The following is a 26,179-nucleotide window of genomic DNA, read 5'->3' on the forward strand; positions in this document are numbered from 1 at the left end:
GGTCTATAATTCCCTGTTTTCTCTCTCCCTCCTTTTTTGAATATTGGAGTGACATTAGCTATCCTCCAATCTGCAGGGACTGAGGATCACTTACTGATGTGATCATGCCAGAGACAAAAGTATTTAGTATCTCGTGCCAGTGATAAGCAGCTGTACAATATGATCAGTCCAGCTGATTGATCAATCCATTCTGATATTTCCAGTACGAATACTCCAAAGTTAAAGCCCTTTGTGATGGTTATTAAACTTACGCTTCTTCAGTTGTGAAATTTCAGCCCTCAGCTCAGCGAGTGAACGACTTGTCTGCTCAGATATTCCTGTAACTGTAAGAGGAACATCCCTTTAGGTCATGTGGCACTGTTCCTCCAAGAGAGCATTATCACCTTCACTCCAGGTTTATTTGAAAAATGCAGTGATATTTCTGATCATGTTATCAATCTTTATATAAAAGTATTAAAAATTGCATTCAGCTCATACAGATCATACTTTTCAAAGAATCATAATGGGAATAGACAGATAGTCATTTTGTGCTGAATTTTTTTTGACCTGGAGGCAAAAATGTACAAGAATCTGCTATTCTATATACTTCCGTCACCGAGAGCAATGGACTTCTAATGGACCACAGATTGTCTATATTAATAGCAATTAGAATATAGCCTTAAAAACTTTGGCTATTTATTATAAGTTTATTTATTAGGGTCACAAGTAGGTTTACGTTAACACTGCAATGAGGTTACTGTCAAAGTCCCCTAGTCACCACACTCCGGTGCCTTTTCAGGTACACTGAGGGAGAGTTCGGATTGCAGGAGGAAACCGGAGCACCCGGAGGAAACCCACACAGACATGGGGGAGAACGTGCAAACTCCACACAGACAGTAACCCGAGCCGGGAATCGAACCCGGGTCCCTGGCGCTGTGAGGCAGCAGTGCTAACCACTGTGCCAGCGTGCCGTCCATTTCAACAGTATTAGCTCTGCAGCAGTTTATTTCATTATGTATTATATGCTCAAGTTTTGGTTATAAGCAGAGTACGAGCTAACTTACTATGAGTAATATTGACAACTCCATGGGGGATAATGAGGGAGTGGCAGGGGACACTCTGATATCCCTTCAGTCAAGCATAATGAACCTAACATGCGCATCATCTGACCTGAGCCTGTCTGAATTACCAAGCTCTGGTCGTTGGCAAGGCTCTGATCCTGGCCAGTAGTGGGCATCCCGCAGTGAGGCCAGAAAGGCTCGGCTGCAGACCCACAGCAAGTTTATTTTTCCAAATGTATTGCAGGAGGCCAACTCTGAGCAACCTTTGGTCTTCAGTGTCAACATGGGGCCATTGTGGCAGAAACACAACATTGCCAAAAACTAGGCACTTAATCAAATCTGATAGCCACGCTCTGCTGTCAGACAGGCAGCTGGTGCTGGTCACCTACTACATGCTGCAACATCACTCAGACAGGGGATTGTGTTAGGGACCTCCCCGATGCAATAATCCCAAATTTTGCACCCAGTTTTGCCTTTCAACCTATTGAAACAGGACCAGAAAAATTCAGCACTTTGTGTCTGCTGTCACAAAGAGTCAAAGGATCTGATGAGCCCCTGAGGGGTCAGATAGTGACTGAACACATGAATCTGCTGCCTGCCCTCTGAGAAAACCAGGCATCATCTTTCAACATCCCAATTCCCTCAAAATCGGCATCCGACAGGTATTCAAAGGGAATCCAAAAGTACTGGGGGTGCACACCCTCACCCTTCAGACCCATGTGATTGTAATGTTTTCACATGTTAGAAGCACAGAAACTCTGTCCTTCTTCCTTCCCCCAAACATTCCTCCATTTGTTTTTCAGTTGGGGAACTGAGAATGCCCATAAGCATGACAAGCCGAGACTTAGAAGACTTCCCATATCTGGAGACACATGAGACAGTCAAAGGACATGCTTATGTCTGTTTCCAGAGCTTGTTTTCATGGAACAGCTCACTAGCCTCATACCAAACGCTACTGGCATCAAGCATGGCCGACCAGGAATCTCTTGACACTGCCACGAAAGGTTTTGCGGGTTGATAATCAACCTGTTTGGTCGTGTCATGAAGGCACCTGAAGGGACATTCGAATTGGGTCCTTCAAGGTCAGAGACAGGGACACTACCTACTGTTCCACAAGACCTCCCATCCAGGAGCTGAGAAATAAGGGAAATCATTCAAAAGTTTATTTATTATTAGTCACAAGTAATGCTGATATTAACGCTGCAGTGAAGTTACTGTGAAATTCCCCTAGTCGCCACACTCCGGCACCTGTTCGGGTCAATGCACCCTAACCAGCATGTCTTTCAGACTGTGGGAGGAAGCCGGAGCACCCGGAGGAAACCCACGCAGACACGGGGAGAATGTGCAAACTCCACAGAGACAGTGACCCAAGCCGGGAATCGAACCCGGGTCCCTGGTGCTGTGAGGCAGCAGTGCTAACCACTGTGCCACCGTGCCGCTCCATTTATTAATCAGAGCAGAGACAAAAGGGCATGTAGAGCCAGTGGGAAGTAGCTCTACAGTATGATCAATCCACCTGACTCCAGTGTTAACATTCTGATAGCTTGCAGTATAAACACTTGAAAGTTATAAACCCTCTGATGGTTATTAAACTTACTGTCCTCCAGCTGTGAAATGTTGGTTCTAAGTTCAGCAAGTGAGAGGCTTGTCTTCTCAGATACTCCTGTAACTGTAAGAGGAACATCCCTTCAGATGATGACACACTGTTTCCCCAAGAGACCATTATCACCTTCTCTCCAGATTTACTTTGTAAAGTATGGCATTTCTAAACGCATTTATATAAAAATATAAAAATCTTAAAAAGGAAGCACAGAGAGTGAAAATCCCTGACAGACACAATGATAAACAAAACAACCTCTGGATCACTCAGCAAAAAAAAAGAGATTTGTGCCACACAAGTTCCAGGAAATGATCTTCTTCAACAAGAGAGATTCTAATCCCCTCCCTTTGAAATTCAATGGCAAATACTTCATCATCAACATCTGGGGTCACCATTGAACAGAAACTTAACTGAACCAGCCACATAAAAGTGGTGGCGATTTAAAGCAGGTCAGAGGCGATGTATTCTACGGTTTATGGATCATCATCTGACTACCGACAAGGCACAAGTTGGTGGTGTGACACAACGGTGAATATGCTCAACATAATGGAGTGGAGGAGACTTAGGGGTGATCCTATAGAGGTCTGTAAAATAATGAGGGGCATAGATCAGCTCGATAGTCAATATCTTTCCCAAAGGTAGGGGAGTCTAAAACTAGAGGATATAGGTTTAAGGTGAGAGGGGAGAGATACAAAAGGGTCCAGAGGGGCAATGTTTCACCCAGAGTGTCTGGAATGAGCTGCCAGAGGTAGTAGTAGAGGCGGGTACAATTTTGTCTTTTAAAAAGCGTTTAGATAGTTACATGGATAAGATGGGTACAGAGGGATATGTGCCAAATGCAGGCAATTGGGATGAGCTTAGTGGTAAAAACTGGGCAGCATGGACAAGTTGGGCCGAAGGGCCTGTTTCAATGCCGCAAAGCTCTAACTCAAAGGCATTCAAATATAAAGCATTTTGCACACTTGGGTTTTGCTGCAGCAACATTGATCTCACTGCTAGCCGTGTCCCACAGGTGCTGATGGGTGCAAAAGAGATCAGGAGAGAGAAAAAGCAATGCCAAACAGTGAGATAATAATATTGCACTACTGGTGGCACAAAGCGGGTTAGGGGTGGTGGGTTGTGAGGAGATACACAGTGGCATGTCATTGCAAGGCATTTGCGTGAAATTGTAAAGGCACAACTCTCCTGGACTGCTGAAGTAGGGTCTGGGAGATTTATGAATTCATCCAAGAAACTCAGCAAACTCTAAGCACAGGACATTGAGGGCTGGATACAACTACTCCATCTGCCCCTAAGTCTGGCTCCCCGAGATAAACGTACAATATATTGCATAGCATTTAAAGTTTATTTGTTAGTCACAAGTATGGCTTACATTAACACTACAATGAAGTTACTGTGAAATTCCCCGAGTCGCCACACTCCGGCGCCTGTTCGGGTCAATGCACCTCGCCAGCACAACTTTCAGACTGTGGGGGGAAACCGGAGCACCTGGAGGAAACCCACGCAGAGATGGGGAGAATGTGCAAACTCCACACGGACAGTGACCCAAGCCAGGTCCCTAGCGCTGTGAGGCTAACCACTGTGTCACCGTGCCACCCCAGTTATCAGTGCATGGCTCCTAACACAAATTAAACACAGTAAACCAAAGCACACACTTTTTATTTGTAACTCTGCCACAAACTGGACCAGAATCCTTTCTTGTATTGTCCACAGGTGGAGCTGAAACTCTCCGGACACAAAAGGATTTGAACACGATCTTGGGGTGATTGCCAGGAGAATGATCTCTGAGAAGCGAGAGAAATCTCTGGATTGGAGACACAAGGAACTGTCAGGTTGGGATTTTACACTCACCAGTACTCTTCAACTGGGAAATTTCCATCTTCAAATCAGTGTCCGTCATCTTCATTTTACTGAGCATCTGTGTAACTGAAATGGAAACAAGGCTTTGACTCACACATCAGCTCACACTTCATTCGCCTCCCCTGCCCTTCATGGAGAAAACCACACGGCAAGTCCAACTTCTATCTTTCTACCCCAAATTCAATTCCCCACCCTCACCATCCCAGGACTGTTACAAACCACCTCTTCCATAGAGCTCACATGCAAATTAGAGAGAGTTTAGCCATGGTTAGTCCCAGGGGCCAGAGCTAGGCTCAAGCTACACTTTTAGATCTGGTTTCGGAATTCAGCAAAGCACAATTCCACAGAGCAAAAACTCAAAATCAAGAGGCTTTGAGCAGAGTGAAGTAGATAGATGCAAAAGAGAGCAGGTAGACACGGACAGGTGAGCGAATTGAGCAGAGTAAAAAGTCACCATAGTCCGAGATGACCAAAAGGCTGCTCAGTCCTTTGAGAGGGAGAGCTGACTGCTGGTGATTTAACCTGATGATCACCACACCTCACGGAGGGGCAATGTTGAGAAGGTGGGGCATTTCATGGATAACCTCAGCCAGTACGGGAATTGAGCCTACTCTGTTGGCATCACTCTGCATCATGTACCAGCTGGTCCAGCCAGTTCTGGACTAACCAACTCCCCAAGAAAGGCGCACATGGGTAGCAGAGAGAATTTAATTTAGAGAGTTTGCAATGCGAGACAAGAGAGAATGAAATGAGGAAATGGTAAAACTGTTCAATTCTCATCTATTGTGGGGAAGTTACATAGGATTATGTAGAATATAAAGCACAGAACCAGGCTATTCAGCCTCACCAGTCCATGGCAGTATTTATGCTCCACTCAAGCCTCCTCCCATCTTTCTTCATCTGAATCCATCATTGTAATCCTTTATTGCCAGCTCCCTTCTTATCTAGCTTCCCCCAAAATGCATCAATATTATTTGTATCAACCATTCCCTCTGTCAACCAGTTCATCTTTTTAATCACTCTGGATAAAGGTTCCATCAGATTTCTTCCATAGAATCCATAGAGTGCAGGAGGAGGCCATTCGGCCCATCACGTCTGTACCAACCACAATCCCACCCAGGCCCATATCCTACATATTTACTCTGCTAATCCCCTGACACTAGGGTCAATTTATCATGGCCAATGCACCTAGCCAGCACGTCTTTCAGACTGTGGGAGGAAACCGGAGCACCCCCACGCAGACATGGACATAGAATCATAGAAACCCTACAGTGCAGAAAGAGGCCATCTGGCCCATCGAGTCTGCACCGACCACAATCCCACCCAGGCCCTACCCCCATATCCACCCGCTAATCCCTCTAACCTACGCATCTCAGGACACTAAGGGGCAATTTTAGCATGGCCAATCAACCTAACCCGCACATCTTTGGGGAGAATGTGCAAATTCCACACAGACAGTGACCCAAGCCAGGAATCAAACCCGGGCCCCTGGAGCTGTGAGGCAGCAGTGCTGACCACTGTGCCGCCCATAGTTTGCTGATCACACAAAGATTGGTGGCACGGTGAGTGGTGGAGGTGGGAGCATAACATTACAATGATAGATTGATAGATTAAGTGACAAAAACATGACAACTGGATTTCAACACTGATTGCCCAGGAGCCTCTTGAGCTGTACAGTATGATCAATCCACCTGACTCCAGTGTTAACATTCTGATAGCTTACAGTATAAACACTTGAAAGTTATAAACTCTCTGATGGTTATTAAACTTACTGTCCTCCAGCTGTGAAATGTTGGTTCTAAGTTCAACAAGTGAGAGGCTTGTCTTCTCAGATACTCCTGTAACTGTAAGAGGAACATCCTTTAGATGATGTCACACTGTTTCCCCAAGAGACGATTATCACCTTCTCTCCAGATTTACTTTGTAAACTATGGCATTTCTAAACGCATTTATATAAAAATATAAAAATCTTAAAAAGGAAGCACAGAGAGTGAAAATCCCTGACAGACACAATGAAAAACAAAACAACCTCTGGATCACTCAGCAAAAAAAAAGAGATTTGTGCCACACAGGTGCCAGGAAATGATCTTCTTCAACAAGAGGCGGCACGGTAGCACAGTGGTTAGCACTGCTGCTTCACAGCTCCAGGGACCTGGGTTCGATTCCCGGCTTGGTTCACTGTCTGTGTGGAGTTTGCACATTCTCCTCGTGCCTGCGTGGGTTTCCTCTGGGTGCTCTGGTTTCCTCCCACAGTCCAAAGATGTGCGGGTTAGGTTGATTGGCCGTGCTAAAAATTGCTCCTTAGTGTCCTGAGATCCATAGGTTATAGGGATTAGTGGGTAAAATATGTAGGGATATGGGAGTAGGGTCTGGGTGGGATTGTGGTCGGTGCAGACTCGATGGGCCAAATGGCCTCTTTCTGTACTGTAGGGTTTCTCTTCTATGAATCTCTGAAGAGAGATTCTAATCCCCTCCCTTTGAAATTCAATGGCAAATACTTCATCATCAACATCTGGGGTCACCATTGAACAGAAACTTAACTGAACCAGCCACATAAAAGTGGTGGCGATTTAAAGCAGGTCAGAGGCTATGTATTCTATGATTTATGGATCACCATCTGACCTACAAGGCACAAATTCATTGTTCAACCGGAGCAAGGCAGAGAGGAGCGATTTGTGGCTGCAGTAAAAAGGGTAAGGGATTAACTTTATTTTCATTACTTTTTCACGGGGTTTCTTTTTTATGAGTTTAAGGGAAAAGCGGAAGTAGGCCGGGTGCGGGGTGACCTGGGAAAAAAAAAAGAAACACAAATTATTTTTTTAAGCGCGCGGGAGGTTTAAAAAGCAGGCCGCATTATCCAGCGGCAGCGCCGTTAGCGGGCAGCAGAGTGAGCAGGGAGCAGAGTGAGGGCTGAAGGGCTTTGGCTCAACGGGCTTAGGCGGAAACGAGCAAGGCAGGGTAGGTTTAGTTTTTAGTTGTTTCACCTTTTAAATCTTAAGTTCTTTCCCTGTGGATTCTGAGGAAAAGGGACATTATGAATGTGAAGCCAGTTTGCTGTTCTCATTGCCGGATGTCAGAGGTTGTGGAGTCTCCTAGCCTCCCAGAAGTGCATATCTGCGCTGGGTGCATCGAGCTGCGGCTCCTAAGGGACCGAGTTAGGGAACTGGAGCTGCAGCTCGAGGACATTCGTCTGGTCAGGGAAAACGAGGAGGTGATAGATAGGAGTTATAGGCAGGTGGTCACACCGGGGCCACAAGAAGCAGGCAAGTGGGTCACAGTCAGGAAAGGGGAAAGTCAGGTGGTAGAGAGTACCCCAGTTGTTGTGCCCCTTAAAAATAAGTACTCTAGTTTGAGTACTGTTGGGGTGGACAGCCCACCTGGTGGAAGCAGCAGTGATCGTGCCTCCGGCGTGGAGTCCGGCCTTGTAGCGCAGAAGGGTAAGGAGAGGAGGAGGAAGGCAGTGGTGACAGCGGACTCCACAGTGAGAGGGTCAGACAGACGTTTTTGTGGAAAAGTTGAGAAACGCGGATGGTGGTTTGCCTCCCTGGTGCCGGGATCAGGGATGTTTCTGACCGTATCCAAGAAATCCTGAAGTGGGAGGGAGAGGAGCCAGAGGTCGTGGTGTATACTGGTACCACTGACATAGGCAGGAAAGGGGAAGGGGTTATGAAAGGAGAATATAGGAAGTTAGGTAGGGAGTTAAGAAGAAGGAACGCAAAGGCAGTAATCTCGGGATTGCTGCCTGTGCCATGAGACAGTGAGGGAAGGAACGGAATAAGGTGGAGGATAAATGCGTGGCTGAGGGATTGGAGCAGAGGTCAGGGATTCAGGTTCCTGGATCATTGGGACCTCTTTAGGGGCAGGTGCGACCTGTACAAAAAGGATGGGTTTCACTTAAATCCCAGGGGAACCAATATCCTGGCGGGAAGGTTTGCTAAGGCTACTGGGGAGTGTTTAAACTAGAATGGTTGGGGGGTGGGAGTCGAAATGAGGTGACTGGGAGAGAGGAGGTTAGCTTAAGAATAAAAGGGGCTTGTAGACAGTGTGAGGGAGGATACGCAGGTGACGGAGAAGGGGAGCGCTCAGACCGAAGGGTTGAGATGTGTTTATTTTAACGCAAGGAGTGTAGTGAACAAAATGGATGAACTTAGAGCGTGGATCACTACTTGGAAGTGTGATGTGGTGGCCATTACAGAGACTTGGTTATCTCAGGGACAGGACTGGATACTTCAACTGCCGGGTTTCAGATGCTTCAGGAGGGACAGGAAAGGAGGCAAAAGAGGTGGGGGAGTGGCAGTGTTGATCAGGGATAGTGTCACGGCTGTAGAAAAGATGGATGCCACAGAGGGATTGTCTACGGAATCAGGTTCCTAGGTTAGGAACAGGAAGGGGTCGGTAACTTTACTGGGGTTTTCTATAGGCCGCCCAATAGCAGCAGGGATGTGGAGGAGCAGATTGGGAAGCAGAACCTGGAGAGATGTGATAATAACAGAGTGGTCGTGATGGGAGATTTTAATTTCCCAAATATCGATTGGAATATCCCTAGGGTAAGGGGTTTAGATGGGGAGGAGTTTGTTAGGTGTGTTCAGGAGGGCTTCCTGACACAGTATGTGGATAAGCCTACAAGAGGAGAGGCTGTACTTGATTTGGTACTGGGGAATGAACCTGGGCAGGTGTCAGATCTCTCAGTGGGAGAGCATTTTGGGGATAGTGATCGTAACTCTATCTCCTTTGCATTAGCATTGGAGAGAGATAGGATCAGTCAAGCCAGGAAAGTGTTTATTTGGAGTAAGGGCAATTATGAGGCTATTCGGCAGGAAGTTAGAGGCATAAATTGGAAGGAGGTTTTCTCAGGGAAATGTGCAGAAGAAATGTGGCAAATGTTCAAGGAAAATGTGTCTGGAGTTCTGCACAGCAACGTTCCAATGAGACAGGGGAGTTATGGTAGGTTACAGGAACCATGGTGCACAAAAGCTGTAACGGATTTAGTCAAGAAGAAAAGAAAAGCTGACAAAAGGTTCAGGGAGCGAGGTAATGTTAGAAATCTAGAAGAGTATACGACTAGTATCTGTATCGAACCGGTAGAAATAGCAGAGGTACTCAATGAATACTTTGCTTCAGTATTCACAGTGGAAAAGAATCTTGGTAGTTGCAGTGCAGACTTGCAGTGGACTGAGAAGATTGAGCATGTGGACTTCAGGAAAGAGGATGTGTTGGAGCTTTTGAAAAGCATCAAGTTAGATAAATCGCCGGGACCGGATGGGATGTACCCCAGGTTACTGTGGGAGGCAAGGGAAGAGATTGCTGAGCCTCTGGCGATCATCTTTGTGTCATCAATGGAGACGGGAGAGGTTCTGGAGGATTGGAGGATTGTGGATGTGGTTCCGTTATTCAAGAAAGGGAGAAGAGATAGCCCAGGAAATTATAGACCAGTGAGTCTAACCTCAGTGGTTGGTAAGTTGATGAAGAAGATCCTGAGGCAGGATTTATGAACATCTGGAGAGGAATAGTATGATCAGAAATAGCCAGCATGGCTTTGTCCCAGGCAGATCATGCCTTACGAGCCTAATTGAATTTTTTGAAGATGTAACTAGACACCTAGACGAGGGAAGAGCGGTAGATGTTGTTTATATGGATTTCAGCAAGGCGTTTGATAAGATGCCCCATGCAAGGGTTATTGAGAAAGTGAAGGGGCATGGGATACAAGGGGACATTGCCTTGTGGATTCAGAACTGGCTTGCCCACAGAAGGCAAAGAGTGGTTGTCGATGGGTCTTTTTCAGCATGGAGGTCGGTCACCAGTGGAGTGCCCCAGGGATCTGTTCTGGGACCCTTGCTCTTTGTGATTTTTATAAATGACCTGGATGAGGGAGTGGAAGGATGGGTTGGCAAGTTTGCTGAAGAAACAAAGTTTGGTGGTGTTGTGGATAGTGTAGAGGGATGTCAGCAGTTGCAACGAGACATCGATAAGATGCAAGACTGGGCGGAGAATTGGCAGATGGACTTCGACCCAGATAAGTGTGTGGTGGTTCATTTTGGCAGGTCGAATAGGATGAAAGAATATAATATTCAGGGTAAGACGCTTGGCAGTGTGGAAGATCAGAAGGATCTTGGGGTCCGGGTTCATAGGACGCTCAAAGCAGCGTCGCAGGTGGAAGCTGTGGTTAAGAAGGCGTATGGAATACTGGCCTTTATCAAGAGAGGAATTGAGTTTAGAAATCGGGAGATAATGCTGCAGCTGTATAGGACCCTGGTCAGACCCCACCTGGAGTACTGTGCCCAGTTCTGGTCGCCCCATTACAGAAAGGATGTGGAAGCCATAGAAAGGGTGCAGAGGAGATTTAGAACAAACAAGAACAAAGAACAAAGAACAGTACAGCACAGGAACAGGCCCTTCGGCCCTCCAAGCCCGCGCCGCTCCCTGGTCCAAACTAGACCATTCTTTTGTATCCCTCCATTCCCACTCCGTTCATATGGCTGTCTAGATAAGTCTTAAATGTTCCCAGTGTGTCTGCCTCCACCACCTTGCCTGGCAGCGCATTCCAGGCCCCCACCACCCTCTGTGTAAAATATGTCCTTCTGATATTTACAAGGATGTTGCCTGGATTAGGTGGCATGCCTTATGAGGATAGGTTGAGAGAGCTCGGTCTTTTCTCCTTGGAGAAGCGAAGGATGAGAGGTGACCTGATAGAGGTGTATAAGATGTTGAGAGGTATTGATAGAGTGGATTCTCAGAGGCTTTTACCCAGGGTTGAAATGGTCGCCACAAGAGGTCACAGGTTTAGGGTGCTGGGGAGTAGGTACAGAGGAGATGTTCGGGGTAAGTTTTTCACTCAGAGGGTGGTGGGTGCGTGGAATCGGCTGCCGGTAGTGGTGGTGGAGGCGGATTCGATAGGGTCTTTTAAGAGACTTTTGGATAAGTTCATGGAAGTTAGTAAGATAGAGGGTTATAGGTAAGCCTAGTAGGTAGGGTCATGTTCGGCGCAACTTGTGGGCCGAAGGGCCTGTTTGTGCTGTAGCTTTTCTATGTTCTATGTTCTAAGTTGGTGGTGTGACACAACGGTGAATATGCTCAACACAATGGAGCATAGGAGACTTAGGGGTGATCTTATAAGATTGAGGCAATGGATGTCCTTCTGCTCTCCCCATGATGCAGCTACAGTTAGGATCGTCAGATTGTGGCAAGGCGCATTTGGGGCGGCACGGTGGCACAGTGTTTAGCAGTGCTGCCTCATAGCACCAGGGACCCAGGTTCGATTCCCGGCTTGGGTCACTGTCTGTGTGGAGTTTGCACATTCTCCCTGTGTCTGTGTGGGTTTCCTCCGGATGCTCCGGTTTCCTCCCACAGTCCAAAGATGTGCGGGTTAGGTGGATTACCTGAACAGGTGCTGGAGTGTGGCAACTGGGGGAATTTCACAGTAACTTCATTGCAGTGTGAATGTCAGCCTGCTTGTCACTAAAAAATAAACTTAAATACTGCAGAGAAACACTCTTATCATCCCCATTGCCGTTGCAGACATTAGAGACGTGGATATCACTTTCTCCAATTGTTGGTCCAATTCCCTGTTAGATTAGTGAGTTTATACTCACGATATGGGAAAGGTAAGCTGTTCTGCCTGATAATTTTGAGTCACCTGAGGGATTTTTGACATGATGGGCCATTTGCTTTTGTTTGGGGAGGTGGGGGGTTAAAAACTGAGGTAGTTACCATTGCATTGGGAAACCAACCTGACCACTTCTACATTTCACTGCAAGGAGTTAGCATGAGTGTGCACAAATCCTTAATTATATCAATATTTACAAAGATTCCTGACTTTAAGGTCAGATCATCATGAAACTTGCTGATGAAAGTAACTCGGAAATGCAACAACAATTAAAGGAGTCAAAGCTTTCATGGAAATATGGCATCAACTCCAACTGGATCTTCAGGTTTGCTGACAACACCACCATAGTGGGCCGGATCTCAAACAATGATGAGACAGAGTACATGAAAGAGACAGAGAATCTGGTGAACTGGTGCGATGACAATAATCTCTCCCTCAATGTCAACAAAATGAAAGAGATAGTCATTGACTTCAGGAAGCATAAAGGAGAACATGCCCCTGTCTACATCAATGGGGATGAAGTAGAAATGGTTGAGAGCTTCAAAGTTTTAGGTGCTCAGATTAACAACAACCTGTCCTAGTCCCCCCATGCCGACACTATAGTTAAGAAATCCCACCAAATCCTCTACTTTCTGAAGATTAAGGAAATTTGGCATGTCCACTACAACTCTCACCAACTTTTACAGATGCACGATAGAAAGCATTCTTTCTGGTTTTATCAGAGCTTGGTATGGCTCCTGCTCTGTCCAAGACCGCAAGAAACTACAAAGGGTCGTGAACAAAGCCCAGTCCAACACTCAAATCAGTCTCCCATCCATTGATTTTCTGCTGCCTCAGCAAAGCAGCCAACATAATCAAGGACCCCACGCACCCCGGACATTCTCTCTTCCACCTTCTTCTGGTGAAAAAGATACAAACCTCCAAGATCACGTACCAACCAACCTAGGAATAGCTTTTCCTCTGCTGCCATCAGACTTTTGAATGGACTTACCTCGCATTAAGTTGATCTTTCTCTGCACCTTAGCTATGATTGTCACATTACATTCTCACTCTCTCTTTTCCTTTTCTATGAACGGTATGCTCTGTCCATGTAGCACGTAAGAAACAATACTTTTCACTGTATCCCAATACGTGTGACAATAATAAATCAAATCAATCAATGCTCAGTTTTGAAAGCTTACTTGCTGGTGGAATGTCAGGGATATCCTTATCAGTGCGAGGGAGAGTTAGGGTGCCCCAGTCAAGCAGGTCACAACAGCAACCAACCCTGGCCCTCGCCACTCCAGCAATCTTAGCGACACACAGTAATCCATCCAACAACTAGTAACCCCTTGACCAGCCTCCCCATTGAGACCCATTAGCTCCCTTTCATCATCAATGTGTTAAAGGCTCTTTCCCCAAGCACATAGGAATAGACAAGACGGGAAATTGGTGCAACAGAATAATATTAATGTGATCTAACCAGAGAAAATTCCACCCACAGCATTCCCTCATGTCCCCACATATACCCTGGTGGAACTGTAAAGACCTTTTCTGATTACACCTAATTTGTGCAGTCCATGTAGCTTCAGGAAAGGTAAAAGTCGGCTGCTCGCACTGCTCAGATGTTCCTGGATGATGATGTCCTCTGACTTCCAAATCCCAGTGAGGGCTGATCAAAAACTGCTCCACCTGCGCGCCAGCAGGGGCAAACTTGGCCATCAGGTGATGAGGCAGCTTGTGGGTTATTGGCTGAGGTTGAGGGTGGCAGTGGCTGAAGTGGAAACACTTTGAGTGGAGTCTAACTTCCATGTCATCTTCGATCATCATCATTTGCATGTGCCAGCCTTACTTTGCTGTTGCATTATTGTGATAGTGTGGTTCCTTTAAGAGGTAATCCTTCATGGGCCACATGACTGGGCCAGAACCAATGGAGTGAGAGCGCATGAACCTCGGCCAGTCAGGAGCAAGGGCATGCATCCTTACGTCTGGCAGTTGACAGAGGAAGTCAGGGAGTTGTTGGGAGCATACCTGTGTAGTTGTTTTGCAAATCCTTAGAGCCATAGAGGTTTACAGCATGGAAACAGGCCCTTCGGCCCAACTTGTCCATGCCGCCCTTATTTTTTTTAAAAACCCCTCAGCTAATCCCAATTGCTCGCATTTGGCCCATATTCCTCTATACCCATCGTACCCATGTAACTATCTAAATGCTTTTTAAAAGATAAAATTGTACTCCCCTCTACTACCACCTCTAGCAGCTTGTTCCAAACACTCACCACCCTCTGTATGAAAAAAATTGGCCCTCTGGACACTTTTGTATCTCTCCCCTTTCACCTTAAACCTATGCCCTCTAGTTTTAGACTCCCCTACCTTTGGGAAAAGATATTGACTATCTATCTTGTCTATGCCCCTCATTATTTTATAGACTGTTTAAGGTCACCCCTCAGCCTCCTACGCTCCAGAGAAAAAAGTCCCAGTCTATTCAGTCTCTCCTTATAACTCAATCCATCAAGTCCTGGTAGCATCCTAGTAAATCTTTTCTGCACTCTTTCTAGTTTAATAATATCCTTTCTATAATAGGGTGACCAGAATTGCACACAGTATTCCAAGTGTGGCCTTACCAATGTCTTGTACAACTTCAACAAGACATTCCAACTCCTGTATTCAATGTTCTGACCGATGAAACCAATCATGCCGAATGCCTTCTTCACCACTCTGGCCACCTGTGACTCCACTTTCAAGGAGCTATGAACATGTACCCCTAGATCTCTTTGTTCTGGAACTCTCCCCAACACCCTACCATTAACTGAGTAAGTCCTGCCCTGGTTCAATCTACCAAAATGCATCACCTCGCATTTGTCTAAATTAAACTCCATCTGCCATTCGTCAGCCCACTGGCCCAATTGATCAAGATCCCGCTGCAATTGGAGATAACCTTCCTCACTGTCCACCATGCCACCAATCTTGGTGTCATCTGCAAATTTACTAACCATGTCCCCTATATTCTCATCCAAATCATTAATATTAATGACAAATAACAATGGGCCCAGCACTGATCCCTGAGGCACACCGCTGGTCACAGGCCTCCAGTTTGAAAAACAACTCTCCACAACCACCCTTCTCTTATAAATACCTTCTTCTCGTTGAATAAATCTTCTTGTTTTATACCTGTTGTGGTAGTGTGGCCCCTTTAAGGGGCAATCCTTTGCAGATCATGTGATCAGGCCGGAGCCGATGGAATGGAAGGGCGTGAAGTTGGGCCTATCAGGAGCGAGGGCATGCATGATGGGACTGAGAGGAATGTAGTTGAAGCCAGAGAGGAGAGAGCAGGGCTGCGTGATGTTTCTATCAGACCTTTAGAGTGTAAACAGTTATCTTAGCTTCATAAACACTTCCTGTTGTTGCAGCCACATCAAGTCGCCTTCAGTTATTACACTGGCGATGAGGAAAAACTACGTCAGTCATCCGGAGGTCAGAGTGCGCAGTTCGAGGGGAAGGAAAAGGAACCCAAAAAGAAAAAGGTACAGATGCCCTTATGATGCCTTTAATTGGGAAGATGGAGCTGTTTGATCGAGACGTTTGCAGCGGAGGCTGCAAAGGTATCGAAAGGTTGCATTATTTCTTCGTGGTTAATGAAAGCACTGGAGGAAGAACAAAAGGAGACGTCTGTGACCCACATACTTGCAGCCTGGAGAAGGAGCCTAACATAACCTGAAGCTTCAGACACAAAGGCTGGGAATTTACCAGCACACCCGCCCCGATTCCCAGGAGGGAGTGGGGGTTGGGTGGGGGGCGGGGGGTGGGGGTGGGGGGGGGGGCGAAGCTCGGAGAACGGCATTCTCCGTTGGCCTTGGGAGGGATCGTACGAACCTCGGGCGGACGTGCCGGTAAAATTCCGTCCAAAGTATTTCAATCAAATAATTGGACTAGTCAATCACGATTTTAAACCCGGTTTTCAGTCATCATGGTGCTGTGAGGGAACCAGGGGAGGCAGTCTCCGGGTTTGTGGCCAAACTGTGTCGTTAAACAGAGCACTACGAATTTGGCCCAGCTTTGTGGGAGATTTATTTATTAGTCACAAGTAAGGCTTACATTAACACTACAATGAAGTTACTGTGAAATTCCCCGAGTTGTTACATTCCGGCACCTGTTCGGGTCAATGCACCCTAACCAGCACGTCTTTCGGAATGTGGGAGGAAACCGGAGCACCCGGAGGAAACCCACGCAGACATGGGAATCACAAACCAGCCTCCTATCCACTGACTCTGTCTACACTTCCCGCTGCCTTGGCAAAGCAGCCAGCATAATTAAGGACCCCACACACCCCGGATATTCTCTCTTCCACCTTCTTCCGTCAGGAAAATGAGGTCACATACCAACCGACTCAAGAACAGCTTCTTCCCTGCTGCCGTCAGACTTTTGAATGGACTTACCTTACATTAAGTTGATCTTTCTCTACACCCTAGCTATGACTGTAACACTACATTCTGCACTCTCTCGTTTCCTTCTCTATGAACGGTATGCTCTGTCTGAATAGTGCGCAAGAAACAATACTTTTCACTGTATGTTAATACATGTGACAATAATAAATCAAATCAAACCGTGCAGACTCCACACAGACAGTGACCCAAGCCAGGAATTGAACCCAGGTCACTGGCGCTGTGAGGCAGCAGTGCTAACCGCTGTGCCACTGTGAAAGACTGCGTGGTTTGCGGGATCAACAGTCCCACAATACAAAATAAAGCCGTTGGCTGGAATTAAAATCTCTTTGGAAAAGGACGTAGAGGTGGCGCAGGTGACTGAATGTGCTGAGCAAGGGATGAGTGATTACAAGGTGACCCGTTTGTGGTGGGAACCAGCTGCTGTGAGGAACAGCTCGAGTCAGGGTGCAGCAGGGAGGGCTGTGAGGGCTGGTATAGTCACATGTTTTTGGTGACGGCGGGGGGAGCACTCCTAGGAGACGTGCTGGTGTAAAAATTATACATGTTTTTGCTGCAAGAGGAAGGGTCATTTGCTGGCTTGCTGCAGGGTAAAGCAGACAGGACAGGACACATGAAGAAAAATAACAATGGTTAAAGCAACACCATTCAGCCAACTGGCTGAGGAACCCAACAAGGGATCTGAAACTGTTCTGTTCAACCAGATCCAACACAACAGAATACCATGTATCGACATCGCCCTGATGGTTAACTGCAGACCCTGAAAGATGCAGTTGACAGTGGAGCAGTGGCCACCATCATAAGTTAACAAGCATTCAGATACCTTCAAAAAGAACAAAGAAAATTACAGCGCAAGAACAGGCCCTTCGGCCCTCCAAGCCTGCACTGACCATGCTACCCGACCTAACTAAAACCCCCTACCCTTCCGGGGATCATATCCATCTATTCCCATCCTATTCATGTATTTGTCAAGATGCCCCTTAAAACTCACTATCGTATCTACTTCCTCTAATTTTCGGGAGGTTTTTTGTAATTAACGGAAACCGGAAGGCCGCATCGCGAAGCCTGCCGGTAGCTGTAGTTTTTTTTTTTCTCTCGGGCCCCTAGCCCTATAAATTGGTGCAGAGGAGATACCCGATCCTCTACACTGGTAGAGGATCCCACCCTTCCATCCTCCTCTAACCTAATTATAAGTGTGGGGAAGTTTTTTGTTTTCTTTTTTTCTTGCTGGTAATGGCTTCAGGGATGGCAGTTCAGGCAGTATGCTGCATCTCCTGTGGGATGTATGTGGTGAGGAAATCCAGTAGTGTTTCAGGAGATTTTAGTTGTAAGAAGTGCATTAGATTGCAGCTTCTGGAGAAGCGTGTAAAGGAGCTGGAGGGGGAGTTAGAGGAACTCCGCATAATTCGGGAGGCGGAGGTGGAAGTTGATAGGAGTTATAGAGAAATAGTAACTCCTAGAAATGAGGCTTGGGTCAATGCCAGGAGGAGGGGTAAGAAGCAATCGGGAAGACAATCCCCTGGGGCGGATCCCCTCCATAATAGGTTTTCGGTGCTGGAGGCTACAGTTGAGGAGGAATCAACTGAGCATAGAGAGCAGATCTCTGGGGGTGAGCCGAGTGAGAAAGCTCAGGTGGTTAGGGGCTGTAAAAGACTGGGCCTTGTGATTGGGGACTCCACAATTAAGGGGACAGATAGGAGGGTCGGAACTAAAGGTAGGGACTCAGGGTTGGTGTGTTGCCTACCAGGGGCTGGGGTCCGGGATGTGTCTGACAGGGTATTCAGGACTCTTAGGGGGGAGGGAGATAAACCACAAGTTATTGTACATGTGGGGACACACGACATAGGGAGGATAGGGGAAGGGGATATTAGGCAGGGATTTATGGAGTTGGGGTGGAAGCTAAAGGCCAAGACTGACAGAGTGGTTATCTCTGGACTCTTGCCTGTACCACGGGATAGTTTAGAGAGGAATAGGGAGAGGGAAGGTTTGAATTCATGGCTGAGGGGATGGTGCAGGAGGGAGGGGTTCAGGTACTTAAGCAATTGGGGCTCGTACTGGGGAAGGTGTGACCTCTATGAGAAGGATGGTCTACACCTTAATCAGAAGGGGACCAATATCCTGGGGGGTAAATTTGCTAAGGCCATGCAGGGAGGTTTAAACTGATTCGGGGGGGGGGAGGGATCCTGAGTAGTGGGGCTGAAAGTGAGGGATGCATGGATGGGGACTGCAATGCACGGCATTGCAGAGGTGGGGTGGAGCAGGGTTTGAAATGTGTATACTTCAATGCCAGGAGTATTCGCAATAAAGTGGGTGAACTTGCAGCGTGGATCAGTACCTGGGACTTCGATGTTGTGGCTATTTCAGAGACATGGATAGAGCAGGGGCAGGAATGGATGCTGCAGGTCCCGGGGTTCAAATGTTTTAGTCGAAGTAGGGAAGGAGGTAGAAGAGGGGGAGGGGTAGCATTATTGGTCAGAGATTGTATCACAGTGTCAGAGAGGAGGTTTGATGAGGACTTATCTGTTGAGGTAGTATGGGCGGAGATTAGAAATAGGAGAGGAGAGGTCACCCTGTTGGGAGTCTTTTATAGACCTCCTAAAAGTTCTAGAGAGGTTGAGGAAAGGATTGCGGAGTCAATCCTGCTTAGGAGTGAAAGTAATAGGGCAATTGTTATGGGGGATTTTAACTTGACTAATATTGACTGGAATTGTTATAGCTCTAGCTCGTTAGAGGGGTCAGTTTTTGTTCAAAGCGTGCAGGAAGGTTTTTTGACTCAGTATGTAGACAGGCCAACTAGAGGTGAGGCTATATTGGATCTGGTGCTGGGAAATGAGCCAGACCAGGTGCTAGACTTGGAAGTTGGTGTGCATTTTGGTGATAGTGACCACAATTCGGTTACGTTCACCTTAGTGATGGAAAGGGATAGGCATGAACCTCGGGCCAGTGGTTTTAGCTGGGGGAAGGGTAATTATGAGGCTATTAGGAGAGAATTAGGAAACATAGGTTGGACTAGGAGATTACAGGGACTGGGAACGTCCGACATGTGGAGTTTTTTCAAGGAGCAGCTACTGCGAGTCTGTGATAGGTATGTCCCTGTCAGGCAAGGAGGAATTGGTAGGGCTAGGGAACCGTGGTGCACCAAAAAAGTTTCTTTGTTGGTTAAAAAGAAAAAGGAGGCTTATGTTCGGATGAGACGTGAGCACTCGGGTAGTGCACTAGAAAGCTTTAGATTGGCTAAGAGGGAGTTGAAGAGCGAGCTTAGAAGGGCTAAAAGGGGACATGAGAAGACTTTGGCGGATAGGGTTAAAGAGAATCCTAAGGCGTTCTATAGGTATGTCAAGAACAGAAGGTTGGTTAGGGCAAGTTTAGGGCCAGTTATAGATGGCAGAGGGAAGTTATGTGTGGAACCGGAGGAGATTGGTGAAGCATTGAACCAATATTTCTCTTCGGTGTTCACGCAAGGGGACATGAATATAGCTGAGGAGGACACTGGGTTGCAGGGGAGTAGAATAGACAGTATTACAGTTGATAAGGAGGATGTGCAGGATATTCTGGAGGGTCTGAAAATAGATAAATCCCCTGGTCCGGATGGGATTTATCCAAGGATTCTCTGGGAGGCAAGAGAAGTGATTGCAGAGCCTCTGGCTCTGATCTTCAGGTCGTCGTTGGCCTCTGGTATAGTACCAGAAGATTGGAGGTTAGCGAATGTTGTCCCATTGTTTAAGAAGGGGAACAGAGACTTCCCCGGGAATTATAGACCGGTGAGTCTCACTTCTGTTGTCGGCAAGATGTTGGAAAAAATTATAAGGGATAGGATTTATAGTTATTTGGAGAGTAATGAATTGATAGGTGATAGTCAGCATGGTTTTGTGGCAGGTAGGTCGTGCCTTACTAACCTTATTGAGTTTTTTGAGAAAGTGACCAAGGAGGTGGATGGGGGCAAGGCAGTGGACGTGGTATATATGGATTTTAGTAAGGCGTTTGATAAGGTTCACCATGGTAGGCTTCTGCAGAAAATGCAGATGTATGGGATTGGGGGTGATCTAGGAAATTGGATCAGGAATTGGCTAGCGGATAGGAAACAGAGGGTGGTGGTTGATAGTAAATATTCATCATGGAGTGCGGTTACAAGTGGTGTACCTCAGGGAGCTGTTTTGGGGCCACTGCTGTTTGTAATATTTATTAATGATCTGGATGAGGGTATAGTTGGGTGGATTAGCAAATTTGCTGATGACACCAAAGTCGGTGGTGTGGTAGACAGTGAGGAAGGGTGTCGTAGTTTGCAGGAAGACTTAGACAGGTTGCAAAGTTGGGCCGAGAGGTGGCGGATGGAGTTTAATGCGCAGAAGTGTGAGGTAATTCACTTTGGTAGGAATAACAGATGTGTTGAGTATAGGGCTAACGGGAGGACTTTGAATAGTGTGGAGGAGCAGAGGGATCTAGGTGTATGTGTGCATAGATCCCTGAAAGTTGGGAATCAAGTAGATAAGGTTGTTAAGAAGGCATATGGTGTCTTGGCGTTTATTGGTAGGGGGATTGAATTTAGGAGTCGTAGCGTTATGTTGCAACTGTACACAACTCTGGTGCGGCCGCACTTGGAGTACTGTGTGCAGTTCTGGTCCCCACATTACAGGAAGGATGTGGAGGCTTTGGAGAGGGTGCAGAGGAGGTTTACCAGGATGTTGCCTGGTATGGAGGGGAGATCCTATGAGGAGAGGCTGAGGGATTTGGGATTGTTTTCGCTGGAAAGGCGGCGGCTAAGAGGGGATCTTATTGAAACATATAAGATGATTAGAGGTTTAGATAGGGTGGATAGTGATAGCCTTTTTCCTCTGATGGAGAAATCCAGCACGAGGGGGCATGGCTTTAAATTGAGGGGGGGTAGTTATAGAACCGATGTCAGGGGTAGGTTCTTTACCCAGAGGGTGGTGAGGGATTGGAATGCCCTGCCAGCATCAGTAGTAAATGCGCCTAGTTTGGGGGCGTTTAAGAGATCCGTAGATAGGTTCATGGACGAAAAGAAATTGGTTTAGGTTGGAGGGTCACAGTTTTTTTTTTTAACTGGTCGGTGCAACATCGTGGGCCGAAGGGCCTGTTCTGCGCTGTAATGTTCTATGTTCTATGTTCTATGTTCTACTACCTCCCCCGGCAACGAGTTCCAGGCACCCACCACCCTCTGTTTAAAAAATCTGTCTTGGACATCTCCTTGCCCCTTTCACCTTAAACCTGTGCCCCCTAGTAATTGACTCTTCCACCCTGGGAAAAAGCTTCTGACTATCCACTCTGTCCATGCCTCTCATAATCTTGTAGACTTCTATCAGGTCGCACCTCAACCTCCATCGTTCCAGTGAGAACAAACCAAGTTTCTCCAACCTCTCCTCATAGCTAATGCCCTCCATACCAGGCAACATCCTGGTAAATCTTTTCTGTACCCTCTCCAAAGCCTCCACATCCTTCTGGTAGTGTGGTGACCAGAATTGAACACTATGGGCCTGATTTTACCATTTTCATTCTGAGTGCTGAATCTGGGCGCAATTCAGATCCGACTTGGAAATCTGCTTTCAGGCGCCCCCATACACACTTTGCCAGAAAAAAAAACCACAGGTCCCATTCGTGCTGTGGGCAGGACTAAGTGCAGCTGAAATGATCGGAGCTCTGAACTGCGCATGCGCAGTTGGAAAAAAATTTGAAAAAGCGCACCCGTGTCAGGTCACTCCCGGGTCGCAGAAAGCGGAGAAAGCATCCTGAGGGCGAAAAGCGGGAGTGATGGCCACCACAGACATCACTGCCCCCCTTATCCACACTCCCACTCGCTCCCCAGACTGATCGTGACCCCTGTCCCTCCCCCCACACTGATCGCCCGCAGAGTGGCAGCGGACCCCCCTGCCCCCTCCCCCACCAGTGAGCGATTGGGCCCTCCCCCCCCCACCACCAGAGATACATCTTACCCGCCTCCCTCCTCTCCCCTCAGAGAACAATCTGGCCTCACTCCCTCCCCCCCAGAGAACAATCTGGCCTCACTACCCCCCCACCCCCCAGAGAATGGTCTGGCCTCACTCACCCCACCCCCCCCTCAGAGACAGATCTGGCCTCACTCAACCACCCCCCAGTGGCTAATGCACTTCATCATGGGTGGCACGGTGACACAGTGATTAGCACTACTGCCTCACAGCGCCAGAGACCCGGGTTCAATTCGGTCTTGGGTCACTGTCTGTGTGGAGTCTGCAAGTTCTCCCCGTGTCAGTATGGGTTTCCTCTGGGTGCTCCGGTTTCATAGAAACATAGAAAACTACAGCACAAAACAGGCCCTTCGGCCCCACAAGTTGTGCCGAACATATCCCTACCTTTTAGGCCTACCTATAACCCTCCATCCTATTAAGTTCCATGTACTCATCCAGGAGTCTCTTAAAAGACCCTATTGAGTTTGCCTCCACCACCACTGACGGCAGCCGATTCCACTCGCCCACCACCCTCTGTGTGAAAAACTTCCTCCTAACATTTCCCCTGTACCTACCCCCAGCACCTTAAACCTGTGTCCTCTCGTAGCAGCCATTTCCACCCTGGGAAAAAGCCTCTGAGAGTCCACCCGATCTATGCCTCTCAACATCTTATACACCTCTATTAGGTCTCCTCTCATCCTACGTCTCTCCAAGGAGAAAAGACCGAGCTCCCTCAGCCTATCCTCATAAGGCATGCCACTCAATCCAGGCAACATCCTTGTAAATCTCCTCTGCACCCTTTCAATCTTTTCCACATCCTTCCTGTAATGAGGCGACCAGAACTGAGCACAGTACTCCAAGTGGGGTCTGACGAGGGTCTTATATAGCTGCATCATTATCCCCGGACTCCTAAACTCAATCCCTTGATTGATAAAGGCCAGCACACCATACGCCTTCTTAACCACCTCCTCCACCTGCGGGGCCGATTTTAGAGTCCTATGGACCTGAACCCCAAGGTCCTTCTGATCCTCTACAGTACTAAGAGTCTTTCCCTTTATATTGTACTCCTTCATCCCATTTGACCTGCCAAAATGGACCACTACGCATTTATCTGGGTTGAAGTCCATCTGCCACTTGTCCGCCCAGTCTTGCATCCTATCTATGTCCCTCTGTAACTTCTGACATCCCTCCAGACTATCCACAACCCCACCAACCTTCATGTCGTCGGCAAACTTACCAATCCATCCCTCCACTTCCTCATCCAGGTCATTTATGAAAATGACAAACAGCAAGGGTCCCAGGACAGATCCCTGGGGCACACCACTGGTGACCGGCCTCCATTTAGAAAAAGACCCATCTATACACACTCTCTGCCTCCTTTGGGCAAGCCAATTTTGGATCCACAGGGCAGCAGCCCCTTGGATCCCATGCCCTCTCACTTTTCTAGAAGCCTCCCACAGTCTGAAAGATGTGCATGTTTGGTGGATTGGCCATGCTAAATTGTCACTTAGTTCAGGGGGATTAACAAGGTAAATATGTAGGGTTACAGGGAAAGGGCCTGGGTGGGATTGTTGTTGGTACCATGGGCCAAAGGGCTTCCTTCTGTACTGTAGGGATTCTATAATTCTATGAGTGCCTGAACCTTAGCCAATTGGGAGCGAGGGCTCGCATCCCCGAGACTGAAAGTTGACAGAGTGAACTGGGGAGTTGTTGGGACCAGTTATGTTATGTTGCGAATCCTTCAGTTGTACAAAATTTCTTCTTGTTGAATAAATCTTCTTGTTTTATACCTGCCGTACCGAGTCACCTTCAGTTATCACAATCATTAATACATGTTCATCAATGCCTATCTTTGAATTAACTTTGTGCACTGTCATTGCAGAATTCACAACAATACGTTCCATAGTTTAATCATATCACAAAACTTACACAGTATAACTGCGGTTCCTAGAACCACCACAGACAGCAGGATGGAGAGACCCAGGAGAATGTAGAAGACCAGAGGTGGACATTTTCCCCGCATAGGATCTGCTGCTTGGACACTGTGTTCTGTAAAGAGCATGAGAAGGTTATCACTGAACGGATTAGAGGGACCAGTCTTCTGCATTTGTACCTGGAGAAGAGAAGCCGAGTATTGCTGTCAACACTAGACTTTTAAACTTTGAACGGTTGAGACCATTGAACTCACATTTCTACGATTAAAGAATACTCACTAACAGCAGCTACATGATCTAAATTGGACAGGAATCTGAAACGATGCAAGTTATGGACAGTTATAAAAAGAAGTTATGAAATGTAATTTACTCGTGTAACCTGCATCATACAAGGAATAGTGACCATTGTCCATCACACAACTCTGTCCTATCAATTCTTCAACATTTCACCATCCCTCATCAGCATCTTTACTGTAAAATCTTCCTCACAGATATCACTCCGAGTCGATAACGCCATCAAATCGATGGTCACGGTTTGTTTTTTGACCCCACTGTTTTATTCCACATTTTATTATTAATTTCACAATCAGTTAAAGGGATGGTCATAGTGGATGGGTGGGTTCCATCCCTATGGCATTAATTCAATTTTTGGCTGTAAAATCCATCAATTCTTCTAAAGGACTGGAATTTTCTGACAAAGTGTTCTCTCAACCAATGAAAAATTACTTTTCACTGGATTCTAGTCAATTCTAGTCTAATCAGCGGTCATGGGCATTCGGCCTCTGATCTTCGGGTAAGTGTTCTCCAAGGCGGCCTTCACGACACACGACAGCGCAGAGTCACTGAGCAGAGACTGATAGCCAAGTTCTGCACACATGATGACAGCCTCAACCGGGATCTTGGGTTCATGTCACATTATCTGTAACCCCCACGACTTGCTCGGGCTTGCAAAATCTCACTAACTGTCCCGGTTGGAGACAATACACATCTCTTTATCCTGTGCTTAACCCTCCACTCACATTGTCTGTACCTTTAATACTTGATTACCTGTAAAGACTCGCATTCCAACCATTATTTTGTAAATTGAGTTGGTGTCTTTATATGCCCTGTTTGTGAACTGAAATCCCACTCACCTGACGAAGGAGCAGCGAGCGCTCCGAAAGCTAGTGGCGTTTACTACCAAATAAACCTGTTGGACTTTAACCTGGTGTTGTTAAACTTCTTACTGTGTTTACCCCAGTCCAACGCCGGCATCTCCACATCACTTCTAGTCAATTAACAAGGACTGAATAACCTGTACAATAATGATTAGATGTGTACCTGGCTTCAAGTTTTCCTGTTTTTTCCTGTCGCCTCTTGGTTGATCAAGATGAAACTCCTCGAAGTTTTGATCGTCATTTTTCAACTCCATTCTCAGCTGGATGAACTTCTTGTCTTGAGGCGACGAGACAAAAACAAGCTCTTTCTCCCAGTTCCACTTGCTGCATTTTCAGGTTTTTATAGAAAGCCACAGATTGAGTCTGAAGAACGATTCAGCACTTTCACTTCTGTTTTTCGATCTTCCTCCACCCTTTGTGTCACTGCTGAATTTGCTGTATGCTCTCGATGATTTTCTACAGCTGGTTATCAAAATACTTTTCTGTGGAATTCTGTACAGTGTTTGAAGTTACAGATCAACTTTTCATCCACAACCTTCCAGCATCTTTTCTTTGAGTGTCTCCTTTCATTACATTGAGTATGCACTCCCATTCCCATTGAATATGCACACACATACGTGTATATTTC

The 26,179-nt window shown here is 46.8% G+C and overlaps 1 protein-coding gene across 1 annotated transcript; it reads right to left on the reverse strand.

Annotated features, from left to right (window-relative positions):
- Positions 1-219: 219 nt before the first annotated feature.
- On the reverse strand, positions 220-25,852 carry LOC144507641 (uncharacterized). Its single transcript, XM_078234798.1, has 5 exons — positions 25,715-25,852; positions 24,390-24,509; positions 4,492-4,566; positions 2,638-2,709; positions 220-323 (listed from the first exon to the last, which is right to left on the reverse strand). The coding sequence occupies exons 1-5, from the start codon at positions 25,803-25,805 to the stop codon at positions 220-222; spliced, it is 462 nt and encodes a 153-aa protein (XP_078090924.1). The 5' UTR covers positions 25,806-25,852.
- Between the last annotated feature and the right edge of the window lie 327 nt (positions 25,853-26,179).

This window comes from Mustelus asterias, chromosome 19 (assembly GCF_964213995.1).
Source record: "Mustelus asterias chromosome 19, sMusAst1.hap1.1, whole genome shotgun sequence".
Lineage (NCBI taxonomy): Eukaryota > Metazoa > Chordata > Chondrichthyes > Carcharhiniformes > Triakidae > Mustelus > Mustelus asterias.

Bases quoted from the DNA above. Each gene is read 5' to 3' on its own strand.
- LOC144507641 (XM_078234798.1), bottom strand. From the start codon at position 25,805: ATGGAGTTGAAAAATGACGATCAAAACTTCGAGGAGTTTCATCTTGAT. The intron at 24,510-25,714 runs GTACACATCTAA...TGCTCTTTACAG, and splicing joins ACAGGAAAACTTGAAGCCAG to AACACAGTGTCCAAGCAGCA. The intron at 2,710-4,491 runs GTGAGTGTAAAA...TTCCTCTTACAG, and splicing joins TTCCCAGTTGAAGAGTACTG to TTACAGGAGTATCTGAGAAG.